At 41.3% G+C, this 14,349-nt stretch overlaps 1 protein-coding gene across 2 annotated transcripts in view; it reads left to right on the top strand.

Moving 5' to 3' along the window:
- tmem167a (transmembrane protein 167A) overlaps positions 1-9,916 on the top strand; it is a 40,171-nt gene extending 30,255 nt beyond the window's left edge. For both annotated transcript variants that reach the window (XM_070866875.1, XM_070866865.1), the window contains one exon: positions 9,497-9,916. In XM_070866875.1, the coding sequence (XP_070722976.1) occupies positions 9,497-9,567 (71 nt within the window). In that variant the 3' untranslated portion in view covers positions 9,568-9,916. The remainder of the gene's footprint in view (positions 1-9,496) is intronic.
- The last annotated feature ends 4,433 nt before the right edge of the window (positions 9,917-14,349 follow it).

Genomic DNA, 14,349 nt, shown 5'->3' on the forward strand with positions numbered 1-14,349 from the left:
TTTTCTCATGATTTAAGATATTGCTGCATCTCAATTCACTGAAGATGAAAGTAAAAGTTTAAGAAATCAAAGTAGTGCAGATTTAGCATTGAGCAATTATGTGCAGATTAGCTGGTTATTGATCTTGCTCTTTATGGGATTTGCTGTGGCCAAAATGGCTACTGCATTTTCCTACATGTTGATCATTGCACAGTGAAAGTAGTTCACAAAATGTGATGTGCTTTGACATATTTCTGCAATGCATAATAAGGCGCTATACAAATATAAGTTTATCTAGGCTGGGTTGAATAATATTTAAACCAATGCAAACATCGTGTTCTGCTCAAAATGAATTAAAATTGTGAAAAGAATCTGGGAATAGTTTAAATGTTGCTTTTAGTTAAGCAAACCTTTTGAGAGAAGTGAAAGATGTTCCCTCTACTCACCAATTTTGGATTAATATGGGAAGGGACAGTAAATGCATGCTTTTATAATGCCTCATTTACTTTGGATTCTGTAAGACTGCTGTTCGATCTACACCAAGATGAGGGAATTGGAATGAGCAATGTAAATGTCAGGAACTGGCTAAGAAATATAAGACTGAGCATCATTTTATTTAACCAGATTTAATCCTATGCTTTGTATCAAGAGTATGAGCTAAAATAATTGTGGTTAAGTATCTGAATAGGAAAGGACCCTGTCCTTCGATTAGGTGCTTGGGAGATCATCGTAGGCAGTCCCTCGATTTGAGGAAGACTTGCTTCCACTCTAAAAGTGAGTTCTCAGGTGACTGCACAGTCCAATACTGCAATTACAGTCTCTGTCACAGGTGGGACAGACAGTGGTTGAAGGAAAGGGTGGGTGGGGAGTCTGGTTTGCCGCACACTCCTTCCGCTGTCCACTTGGTTTCTACATGCTCTCGGTGACGAGACTTTGAGATCCACCTTGTTTGCCTCCCTATCAACTACCTTGTCAAGCCCCTGTGGCTCCCTTTTGTTCACCTCCTTGCCACACTCGCGCGCTCTCTCTCCTTCCTTCCTTCCTTCCTTAAATATATCATCACTTCCAAGTTGTGTACCCACAATTTTCTGTGCAAATTACGTCAGTGTATTTTATGCCCTGTTCACCTTCAAAACCCATCTCAGTACGATTGCCCTTGTGTGGTTCTACTGCGACCTGTCCAAGTGCATTTCTAGTAAAGGATTCTTCTCCAACTCCAGCACAAGTACCTCCAGTCTACCCCAAGGATTACCAAACTGTCTCTGGGTGATGTCATCTGTAGATGTAGGGTCAGCTTCGACATGTATGCAAACAACACTCCGCTCTACCTCTCTGCCACTTCCCTTCACTTCACAATAATCCTTGTGCTGTCAGACTGCCTGTCTGACATTTAGTCATGGACGGGCCAAGATTTCTTGGATTTTGGAAAAGCGAAGTATATCATTTTCAGCCCCCATCAAAAATTTAGCATACTAGCCATTAACTTCACGGCTATCCCTCCAGCTGAACCAGGCGTCATGCAGTCTCTCTGTTCAGTTTAACCCAGAACTGAACTTCAAATTGAAAATCCTATTCATCACTCAAACCACTTTTTTTCCAAACCTGCAACATTTTTCACTTCTGTCTCTACTCCCACTGCCACCAAAACCCTTTTCTATGCCTTTGTTGCCTCTAAGCCCCGATTTTTAATTGGGGCTGGAGCTGGTGGGGCAAACGTCCAGCTTTATTATCTATTTTCCCAGCTTTATTATCTGTTTCTAACTTACTAAAATGTTGAAGTTAACTTTCTTTATAATTGCATTAGTATATATTAAAATTCCAGCTCACTTGTGCCAGTATTAAGTTCCTTATCTCCTCTACATAGAACTTTTATTTTAAAGCTCAATATTTGGCACCTAATAACAGTTGTATATAAAATTGGCATATTATCTATTTTTGTATGTAGAGAGATGAAAGTTTACAAATTAGCTTTGCGTACACAGCATCTTGCCCAATGGAATTGTACATTGGACAGTCAGGAGTGCTCACTTGTAATATGGACTGTTTTTCTTTTTTCTTAAGAGTGTCGGATGGTCATTAGCACCACATTGAACATTGACAAACCTAAAGTGTTTTTCTTTCATGTATTTTAACCAGCAGCACCTAGCAATGTGATGAAAGCTAAACAATCTTTCTAAATAACTATCCTTAGTAATTGGAAAATATTGAGCTTATTTTTGTGTCTGTGTGGCTGTAACTCCTCACAATGCTGCTTTCATGATCTCAGCTATGCTGTAGCTAAGTGATTTTCCTACAATATGAGGGGACGAGTCATCAGGTTGTTCGGGACACCTTTTATGGTTAGTTCAAAGTGGCATTCAGCAAATCTTAAATGCACCATCTCCTAATCAGACATGGGGAGCATAAGTCTTTGGAAGAATTTTTTTAAAGAAATATTCATAATCTCATAAAAATGTAATATTTTTACTTGCTGAAAGTTTTAATTTTATGCTCTAACATCAGAGGTCTAGTTTATTTGTAGTGCATAGCAGGGCTTATAACAAATTAGAACAAGGCGGCAAGTCTGTAAACTGCTGTCTCTATGGCAACATTTAGCTATTATCGTAAACCAAGCTACTAGAACACTGTACCAAGCCATGTTAAATTTACTGAAATTTTTATGTTTCTGAGTTCACTTTAGAGAAGTCTAGGTTTTCTGCCAATTACCAATGAGCCTGTGATTTTTGTTGGGTCAGTCAGTTTGTACGTGATGTTGACTTGTACACATTTTTGAGCTATTTAGATCCCATTCTTGCTGAGTTCAAGGCAGCTGCTGACAGCAAACACATGTGTTTTTACTTATTAGTTTGTTAGGCAATTGATGTACACTGTACAGGTTGCCAAAGTGTATTCCACACCAGGTTTGTGTGTAAAATCCAGCTCCTTTTTATGCATTTAAAGTTTCTAAATTTTCCACATGTGGTTTTGTTTGGACTGATGAGACTCACGTTAAAAATTACTGCAATTTTTTCACATTACACAATTGCATGCATCAATATTGCATTTTAGCCACGCTACTAAGATTTAACTTTTTGGTATATATGGTCATTATTCAGTCTTTAATGTGGCATACAGTAACAGGCAGATGCTTTTTGTCAGGAACTTATTTAAATGGTCATTCAGGCAGCTGGGCTCTTGAAGTGTTAACTGCTAGAAATTGACCACACTGGACCCATTATTACTCAAAAATGTGGACTCTGATCTACCATCAATTTCTTGTCCATAAACTCTCAAAATATTCTTTGAGCTTATTAATGTAATACTTAACTGTAATCTTAAAATACTTCTGAGACAAAGAAGTTGAATGGGATATCCAGACGGTCTCTGGTGGTTCCCTTTGCACAGATATCTGAAGGCATTTTTTCCTTTCTTCAACATGAGCCATTTTTGCACAGTTTTCATCAAAACAACAGTCCAGTCATGGTGACCCTAATATCTCATTAAATTGTTTCCTATTTCGAGAGTTTATTCATTAGTGGATTGGACCAAAAATACATTGGATTTATGAACAAGGGCATAGAGCTTTAGAACTGGAGTAAACTAACCATTTATTTTAATTGGAAATGAAATTCCCTTAAGTATTGCTATAGTATTATGTGTAATCCTTTCAAAAAATAATTCTGGAAGCCATAATAAAAATTGTTCTAAAGAGCGATTTTATTCTTTATTACAGAAATTTGTTGGTGTTTTATTGAAGTCTGGTATATTGAAAATCCTTTTAAGGCAATATGTATGATATTAAAATGCTGATGAGGAAATCCCATTGAAGAGCTGGCAAAAGATAAATCCCTTTTTTGCTAAATGTTTTAGTATTATCCCCTTGAAAGCATCACTAACTAATATTGTGCTCAATTTGGTGAACAGCAAAATACTACAGATTCTGGAAATCAAACAAAAACTGAAAATGTTGGAAACTGAGTCAGCCTCTATGATGGCAACAGACAAATTAACTTTTTGCATGTGGAATCTTCTTCAGAATTACAAAACTTCTAAACTAAGCTCAAGTACATAATAAAGAACTGACAATTTGAACAGTATTTTCCATCCTGCGTCTTGCTTTCACTTAATTGTTGCAATGTTAAGATCAGGAAGATAATTCCTAGGGTAATAAGGGAAAGCTAGGAATCAGCAAGAATACAGAAGGAAATAAAGAAGTTCCCAATCATACGTTTGCCGACAAATTTATAACCAGTCCAAGAGCAGAGAGTAGCAGCAAAGTCAAGAGGTTAAAATAATGGAAAGAAAGTGTCCTGAAATCCAGGAAGAGGGGGATATGGGAGAGAAAACTGGGAACAGCAGAGTCCTACAAGGAGAAAGGCAACTGGGGAAAGAGATCAGTTATCTATGATTCTAAACATAAGTAAAAGAAATGCAGTCATATAATAACAGAAACAAGTATAATGGAGTTAAACATGAGGTAATGAAAGTGCCTTCGTAAAAGCATGACCGGTGCAAGTGAAGTTGGAATACTCCTTGCACACAGAACGAGCTTGCAAAGCTTAGAGCAAATTCAAAACAGAAACTGGAATGCGAGAATTAAACACAAAATTTGCAAACAAAAGCAGAAAACATTGGAAATGCTCAGCAGGTTAGACAGCGTCCATGGAGAAACAGTTGATGGTTCAAGAAGGAGGCCACTACCACCACCTCCGGGCAACTAGAATGACAAATATGATATTGGGATTACGGAGACATGGCTCCAGGATGATCAAGGCTGGGAACTCAACATCCAGGGGTATTCAACATTCAGGAAAGATAGAATAAAAGGAAAAGGAGGTGGGGTAGCATTGTTGGTTAAGGAGGAAATTAAGGCAATAGTTCGGAAGGACATTAGCTTGGATGATGTGGAATCTATATGGGTAGAGTTGCAGAACACCAAAGGGAAAAAAACGTTAGTGGGAGTTGTGTACAGACGTCCAAACAGTAGTAGTGATGTTGGGGAGGGCATCAAACAAGAAATTAGGGGTGTATGCAATAAAGGTGCAGCAGTTATAATGGGTGACTTTAATATGCACATAGATTGGGCTAGCCAAACTGGAAGCAATACGGTGGAGGAGGATTTCCTGGAGTGCATAAGGGATGGTTTTTTAGACCAATATGTCGAGGAACCAACTAGGGGGGAGGCCATCTTAGACTGGGTGTTGTGTAATGAGAGAGGATTAATTAGCAATCTCGTTGTGCGAGGCCCCTTGGGGAAGAGTGACCATAATATGGTGGAATTCTGCATTAGGATGGAGAATGAAACAGTTAATTCAGAGACCATGGTCCAGAACTTAAAGAAGGGTAACTTTGAAGGTATGAGGCGTGAATTGGCTAGGATAGATTGGCGAATGATACTTAAGGGGTTGACTGTGGATGGGCAATGGCAGACATTTAGAGACAGCATGGATGAACTACAACAATTGTACATTCCTGTCTGGCGTAAAAATAAAAAAGGGAAGGCGGCTCAACCGTGGCTATCAAGCGAAATCAGGGGTAGTATTAAAGCCAAGGAAGTGGCATACAAATTGGCCAGAAATAGCAGTGAACCCGGGGACTGGGAGAAATTTAGAACTCTGCAGAGGAGGACAAAGGGTTTGATTAGGGCAGGGAAAATGGAGTACGAGAAGAAGCTTGCAGGGAACATTAAGACGGATTGCAAAAGTTTCTATAGATATGAAAGAGAAAAAGGTTAGTAAAGACAAACGTAGGTCCCCTGCAGTCAGAATCAGGGGAAGTCATAACGGGGAACAAAGAAATGGCAGACCAATTGAACAAGTACTTTGGTTCAGTATTCACTAAGGAGGACACAAACAACCTTCCGGATATAAAAGGGGTCGGAGGGTCTAGTAAGGAGGAGGAACTGAGGGAAATCCTTATTAATCGGGAAATTGTGTTGGGGAAATTGATGGGATTGAAGGCCGATAAATCCCCAGGGCCTGATGGACTGCATCCCAGAGTACTTAAGGAGGTGGCCTTGGAAATAGTGGATGCATTGACAGTCATTTTCCAACATTCCATTGACTCTGGATCAGTTCCTATGGAGTGGAGGGTAGCCAATGTAACCCCACTTTTTTAAAAAAGGGGGGAGAGAGATAACAGGGAATTATAGACCGGTCAGCCTGACATCGGTAGTGGGTAAAATGATGGAATCAATTATTAAGGATGTCATAGCAGTGCATTTGGAAAGAGGTGACATGATGGGTCCAAGTCAGCATGGATTTGTGAAAGGGAAATCATGCTTGACAAATCTTCTGGAATTTTTTGAGGATGTTTCCAATAGAGTGGACAAGGGAGAACCAGTTGATGTGGTATATTTGGACTTTCAGAAGGCTTTCGACAAGGTCCCACACAAGAGATTAATTTGCAGAGTTAAAGCACATGGGATTGGTGGTAATGTGCTGACATGGATTGAGAACTGGTTGGCAGACAGGAAGCAAAGAGTAGGAGTAAATGGGGACTTTTCAGAATGGCAGGCAGTGACTAGTGGGGTACCACAAGGTTCTGTGCTGGGGCCCCAGCTGTTTACACTGTACATTAATGATTTAGACGAGGGGATTAAATGTAGTATCTCCAAATTTGCGGATGACACGAAGTTGGGTGGCAGTGTGAGCTGCAAGGAGGATGCTATGAGGCTGCAGAGTGACTTGGATAGGTTAGGTGAGTGGGCAAATGCGTGGCAGATGAAGTATAATGTGGATAAATGTGAGGTTATCCACTTTGGTGGTAAAAACAGAGACGGACTATTATCTGAATGGTGACAGATTAGGAAAAGGGGAGGTGCAAAGAGACCTGGGTGTCTTGGTACATCAGTCATTGAAGGTTGGCATGCAGGTACAGCAGGCGGTTAAGAAAGCAAATGGCATGTTGGCCTTCATAGCGAGGGGATTTGAGTACAGGGACAGAGAGGTGTTGCTACAGTTGTACAGGGCCTTGGTGAGGCCACACCTGGAGTATTGTGTACAGTTTTGGTCTCCTAACCTGAGGAAGGACATTCTTGCTATTGAGGGAGTGCAGCGAAGGTTCACCAGACTGATTCCCGGGATGGCGGGACTGACCTATCAAGAAAGACTGGATCAACTGGGCTTGTATTCACTGGAGTTTAGAAGAATGAGAGGGGACCTCATAGAAACGTTGAAAATTCTGATGGGTTTAGACAGGTTAGATGCAGGAAGAATGTTCCCAATGTTGGGGAAGTCCAGAACCAGGGGTCACAGTCTAAGGATAAGGGGGAAGCCATTTAGGACCGAGATGAGGAGACACTTCTTCACCCAGAGAGTGGTGAACCTGTGGAATTCTCTACCACAGAAAATTGTTGAGGCCAATTCACTAAATATATTCAAAAAGGAGTTAGATGAAGTCCTTACTTCTAGGGGGATCAAGGGGTATGGCGAGAAAGCAGGAATGGGGTACTGAAGTTGCATGTTCAGCCATGAACTCATTGAATGGCGGTGCAGGCTAGAAGGGCCGAATGGCCTACTCCTGCACCTATTTTCTATGTTTCTATGTTACATCCTGTGAACAAATAAGGAACACAAGTCATGAACTATTCTCTTTTTCGCATCTTTCCTCAAAGGTAGTACTGAACTGCTTAATTCATTTTCAAAGGATGAAAGTTACGCTGGCTGACACATTGATTTATTTTGCAATAAACAATGTCTGTGTCCTGTATCATCTTCCATACTTAATAAATATTTAATGCCAGTGCCAGATGTATTGCTGCACTCTTTAACTGAATAGTGAAATAGTTATTTATAATGTGTCTGATGTGGTTTGGATGTGGATATCAGTTTAACATAAACTGGTACTTTGCCTGTTAGGAGTTACTGCATTCACAGTTGCTGTTGTGTGCCTATCTCAAGGTAAAATCAATGAGATCTATTCAGATTGTAACTACCAGAGAAATTGTCAGGGTGAGGGAAGAAAATAAATAAAAATTCTGTATAGCTTCATTCGTACCTATCCAAATATAACCAATACATGTGCATCAATGGCTTCTCTTCCCTCCCCTGCATCATCACAATTGGGTCATTCATGATTCATCGTTTGCCTTTTCCTCTTATCTATTTATTGTTCCTCAGCGACATCATCTGCAGGATCATGTTGGCTTCCACCTCTCTTGAAATGCTCAACTGCCTCCATTCTTTAAGACTGCCTGCCCGACATCAAGTCTTGGATGCGTCACAACTTCTTCCAGCTCAGTATCAAAGACCAAAGCCATTATCTTTGGCCGCACCATAATCTCTGCTCACATGCTACTGATTCTATTTCCTTTCCAGCCATACGCTCGGGCTGTAGTGGATTAGTCCCGTTTGACCCTAAGTTGAGCTTTAAATCCCACTTCCTATTCATCACCCAGATGACTACTACCTTTGTGACATTGCCTACAACAGCCATAAAACTTTTTAATCCTCATCTCCTTCACCTCCAGACTTGACTACTTCAACACTCTCCTTACTGGCCTCCCACCTTCCGTTCCCCATAAACTCTTAACATGGCCAAAGCACTGCTGCATGTACCCTGTCCCACACTAAGTTCTACTTGCCCGTTGCCCCTGTCCTCACTGACCAGCATTGGCTACCGGTAACCCAGATTTAAAGTCGATTCTCTCCATGACATTACCCAACACTGTCTCTGAAATCTCCTCAGCCTCTCTTCCCCTCCTGAATGCTTTATTCCTATGATTCCAACCTGCTACATCTTTTCTCTTTTCTCTTCACTTCTCTTCCCTCCTCTCTCCCTTTGTTCCACCATTGGTATGCAAATGTTATTAAAAAAAATAAGGATAGCTTTCAGGTTTTTTATGCAGGTAGTGTAGGTCAACACGGTCATCGACCATCTGTCATTAATAACCTGACATTCACACACAGGATAATAAGATCTTAATCTCTAACGTTGATTTATTGATAATTGTTGATTGCTGGGAAGCTCCACTTAGTGTATATTATCCTTGTTTTCAAACCCCTACATGACCTCTCCCTTCCCTATCTCTAATCTCCAGCCTCACATACCTGCGTTCCTCTATTTCTGGCCTCTTGAGCATCCTTGATTTCAATCGCAACACCAATGGTGGCCGTGCCTATAGCTCCAAGGTTCTAAGCTCTGGAATTCCCTCCCTAAACCTCTCTGCCTCTCTTTCCTCCTTTTTAAGATGCTCCTTAAAACCTACCTTTTCTGACCTAGTATCTCCTTAGGTGGCTCAGTGTCAAATTATATTTTATAACGCTCCTGTGAAGTGCCATGCAATGTTTAAAGACGCTATATAAAAACAATGATATTGTAATGATCTGTTAAACACCAGCTGTAATATGTGATGGTATTTACTGCTCTTTTGTCCTTTTTAAAATATTTATCCTTTTAGTTTAATAGCCTCATTTGTCCAAACTGAGTTTATTTGTTAATACAAGTGTGGCATTTAAAGAATCATAGTTGTAAGTTGTAATATTTAATTCTGCTTTTGATATCCTATTTACATTTCCCCCCCCCCCCTTTTTTGCAGGTGAACGAAAAAGCCCCTATATTGCCATATGTTGTATAGTAATGGCATTCAGTATTCTCTTTATACAGTAACAATTGGCTCGAAAGGGACAGCACTATGGATAATAGACGTTGGTTAAACACAAAAAAATAACTTTATGAATGTGAAAATGATCGATGAATGGCTGCAGCTTCCAAAATCCATATTGTGCTTATTGCATCGCAAGCTTTTCTTAGTGACATCAACTCCAACCTTGTTACTGGACCAAGGACTGAGATATTTGGGATTGAATTCCGTTGTGGCTGAATTTTCTAATGGACTAAAACAACCATCCTGAACTTGAGAGCTAGTGTCGCTATGGGACTCATCTGATCAGTTATTGCTGTGTGTAACTGTCTAAATATTGTATTGTCAATAAAATTCTTCAATGATTTTTTAAAACTTTTCATTTGAAAAGATGAAATCCTGTACCCTACAGTATGCTTTATCACACTAAAAGAAAGAAGGCATGGTTTCACTAGGGGCATGTTGGCTCCAAGAGCTTACATCTGGATTTTGGAGTTGAGACAGATGGGTAATCTAATGCCTGCGCCTGTCGAGCCCTCCCTTCAGTAGCCGGCCTCATTGGGGGCTGGATTCGTCTAACTTGACTGCATATGAGATTATTGGTGCCCTGTGATGCTAAGTCATGTTGGCTAGTTAAACTCCAGCAGTATCCAGTATCCCTATGCACACTTGAGGTGGTACTTTTATTTTGTTAAACAAAATATAAATTTTTTTACTTCACCCTTGGGATGTGAGCGTTGCTGGCAATGTCAGCATTTATTACCTATCCCTTGAGAAGGTGGTGGCAGGCCTCCTTGAACTGCTGCAGTCCATGTGAGGGTGTTCCCACGGTGCTGTTGGGTAGAGTGTTCCCGGATTTTGACCCAGTAACGATGAAGGAATGGTGACGTATGTCCAAGTCAGGATGGTGTATGACTTGAAGGTGATCATATTCCCATGCACCTGCTGCGTTTGTCATTCTGGGTGATGAGGTCACATGCTTGGGAGGTACGCCGTGCATCTTGTAGATAGTACACACTGCAGCCACAGTACGCTGGAGGTGGAAGGGGTGGTGGCTTAGGTTAGTGGATGAAGTGCCAATCTAACAAACTGCTTTGTCCTGGATTGCTTAGCTTCTCGAGTGTTGGTAGCTGCACCCATCCATGCAAATGGAGATTATTTCATCACATTCTTGATTTTCGCCTGGTAGGTGGTGGAAAGGCTTTGGGGAGTCTGGAGGTGAGCCACTTGCTGCAGCACATATTTATTCACTTGAGTGCGAAAATTTATGCCAAGCTTGAAATACACCCTTTGGCATTACATGTCTTCAACAAAGTCACGAGTAATGAAGTCGATGAAAACGTCAGCCCCAACTGCTCTAAATGGCATTTATGTGGCTGGTTCAGTTGATTTTCTAGTCAATGGTGATTCATTGGTTGTTAATGATGGGAGGACTCAACGATGGTAATGCCATTGAATGTCATTTGGGAGGTGGTTAGGGTCCGTTGCGCACTAATTAAAAGTCTGTAGACCGGTACAGAAAGCAATCGCAGACTAATGGAATGTTAGCCTTTATCTGAAGGGGGCTGGATTATAATGTGAAAGAAATTTTACTTCAGTCCTGTAGAGCCTTGATCAGGCCCTATCTGGAGTACTGCATTCAGTTTTGGGCACCACATGTCAGGAAGAATACCTTGAAGAGGATGAAATGCAGATTCACCACAATGATACTGGGGCTTAGAGTGTTAAATTATGAGGACAGGTTGCATAAACGTGATATCAGGAGGAGGCTCATCTACTATGCACTGGCTGAAGATAGCTGCGAATGTTTCAACCTTGTCTTTTGTACTTGCATGCTGAGCTTCACAGTGGTACTCAGTAAGATAATGGGACTAAAGGCAGATAAATCCCCTGGCCCTGATGGCTTGCATCCTATGGTCTTAAGAGAAGTAGCGGCAGGGATTATGGATGCATTGGTTGTAATTTACCAAAATTCCCTGGATTCTGGGAAGGTCCCAGTAGTTTGGAAAACTGCAAATGTAATGCCCCTATTTAAAAAAAGGAGGCAGACAAAAAACAGGAAACTATAGACCAGTTAGCCTAACATCTGTGGTTGGGAAAATGTTGGAGTCCATTATTAAAGCAGCAGTTGCAGGAAAAGCAAAATTCGGTCAGGCAGAGTCAGTGTGGATTTATGAAGGGGAAGTCATGTTTGACAAATTTGCTGGAGTTCTTTGAGGATGTAATGAACAGGGTGGATAAAGGGGAACCAGTGGACGTGGTGTATTTGGACTTCCAGAAGGCATTTGACAAGGTGCCACATAAAAGGTTACTGCACAAAATAAAAGTTCACGGGGTTGGGGATAATATATTAGTTAGCCAATCCTCTATCCATGAGAACAGAGAGTCGGGATAAATGGTTCATTCTCTGGTTGGTAACCAGTAACTAGTGGAGTGCCGCAGGGATCGGTGCTGGGACCCCAACTATTTATAATCTATATTAATGACTTGGAGGAAAGGACTGAGTGTAACGTAGCCAAGTTTGCTGACGATACAAAGATGGGAGGAAAAGCAATGTGTGAGGAGGACACACAAAATCTGCAAAAGGACATAGATAGGCTAAGTGAGTGGGCAAAAATTTGGCAGATGAAGTATAATGTTGGAAAGTGTGAAGTCATGCACTTTGGCAGAAACAATCAAAGAGCAAGTTATTATTTAAATGGAGAAAGATTGCAAAGTGCCACAGTACACCGGGACCTGGGAGTACTTGTGCATGAAACACAAACGGTTAGTATGCAGGTACAGCAAGTGATCAGGAAGGCCAATGGAATCTTGGCCTTTATTGCAAAGGGGCTGGAGTGTAAAAGCAGGGAAGTCTTGCTACAGTTGTACAGGGTATTGGTGAGGCCACACCTGGAATACTGCGTGCAGTTTTGGTTTCCATATTTACAAAAGGATGTACTTGCTTTGGAGGCAGTTGAGAGAAGGTTCACTCGGTTTATTCTGGGGATGAGGGGATTGACTTGGAAGAAAGGTTGAGTAGGCTGGGCCTCTACTCATTGGAATTCAGAAGAATGAGAGTTGATCTTATAGAAACGTATAAGATTATGAGGGGGCTTGACAAGGTGGATATGAGAGGGTGTTTCCACTGATGGGGGAGACTAGAACTAGAGGGCATGATCTTAGAATAAGAGGTTGCCATTTAAAACAGAGAGGAGAAATTTCCCTCGGAGGGTTGTAAATCTGGAATTTGCTGCCTCAGTGGAAGCTCGGACATTGAATAAATTTAAAACAGAAATAGACAGTTCCTTTAAACGATAAGGGGTTATGGGAAGCGGGCGGGGTAATGGAGCTGAGTCCATGATCAGATCAGCCATGGTCTTATTGAATGGTTGAGCAGGCTAGAGGGGCCGTATGGACTACTTCTATTTCTTATGTTCACCATCGTTGACAATGGGGATGTTCATGGAGCCTCCTTTGCCCGTTGATTAATTATCCACCACCATTCACAACTAGATGTGGCAGGGTTGCAGAGCTTTGTCTGACTCTGTTGGTTGTGGGATCACCTGGCAGTCTATAAGCATGCTGCTTTTGCTCTTTAGCATGCCTGTAGTCCAGTGTTGTAGCTTCAGCAGGTTGACATCATTTTCAGATATGCTTGGTGCTGTTCTTGGTATGCCCTACCATACTCTTCTTTTAACCAGGGTTGGTCATTAGCATGATAATGATGGCGGAGTGAGAGATATGCCAGGCGATAAGATTATTTATTGTGATGCTTAATTCTGCTGCAGCTGATTGCCCACAGCACCTCATTGATGCCCAGTTTAAGCAGAGAGATCTGTTAATCTATCCCACAGTGCTAGTGCCACACAACATGATGGAGAGCTAGCTTTAATGTGAAGACTGGAGTTGGTCACTCTTACCAATGCAACTATGACCGGTAGATTGGTGTTATGAGGTCAAATAAGTTATTCCCATGCGTTGGCTCTCACCACCTGCAGCAACGTTCTTTAGGACTAGGCCAGCTCGGTCAGTGGTTGTACTACTGACCTAGTCTTGGTGATGGGCATTGAAGTCCCCCATCCCAATTACATTCTGTGCTCTTATTACTACCTTCAGTATTTCCTCCAAGTGGTGTTCAACATGGAGGAATACTGATTCATCAGCTGATGGAGGGCGACCGGTGGTAAACAGCAAAACGTTACCGTGCCTATTTTTGACCTGAAGCCATGTAACTTCATGGGGCCTGTAGTTAATTTTGAGGGAGATTACGGAGTGGGTTGGTAGGTGTTTATAATTATGAAGGGATAGGACAGAGTCGATAGCAGACTGTTTCCAGTGGTTGAGGGATCTGGAACGAGGGAACATTGAAGATTAAATGACAGAGCTGGAGAAAATTTTAGATAATGCTTCCCACAGCCTCACAACACTTTATCAGAGTTAATGATTGAAGCAGAAACATCATCAACATTTAAGAATAGATTAGATAGATGGTTCAAGGTACGCAGAATAAAGGGATTTGAGAGCAAGATAGGCATATGGGATTAGGACTGCTGTTCATGTGGAGGATAAACGGCAACAAAAGCTGGGTCCCACACCTCTTTCTGTGTTATAATTTCCATGCCAGTTTTGGCTCTTGATGACTCTTGTCTAAATTCTTTGGCCTGGGGTATGTTCCTACAACGGGTGGGGTGGCACAAGGGTTAAAAATATCTTGTTTGTTTCTTCTTCAAAGCTCTTCTGTTTACCTTGTATAAGATATCCATGTCAGATCTCTCAGCCAAAAAAGATCTGAGTGGGATGAGCAAAATTCTTGCTGGTGATGCTGT

The sequence above is a fragment of the Pristiophorus japonicus genome, chromosome 1 (assembly GCF_044704955.1).
Source record: "Pristiophorus japonicus isolate sPriJap1 chromosome 1, sPriJap1.hap1, whole genome shotgun sequence".
In the NCBI taxonomy this organism is placed as follows: Eukaryota; Metazoa; Chordata; class Chondrichthyes; family Pristiophoridae; genus Pristiophorus; species Pristiophorus japonicus.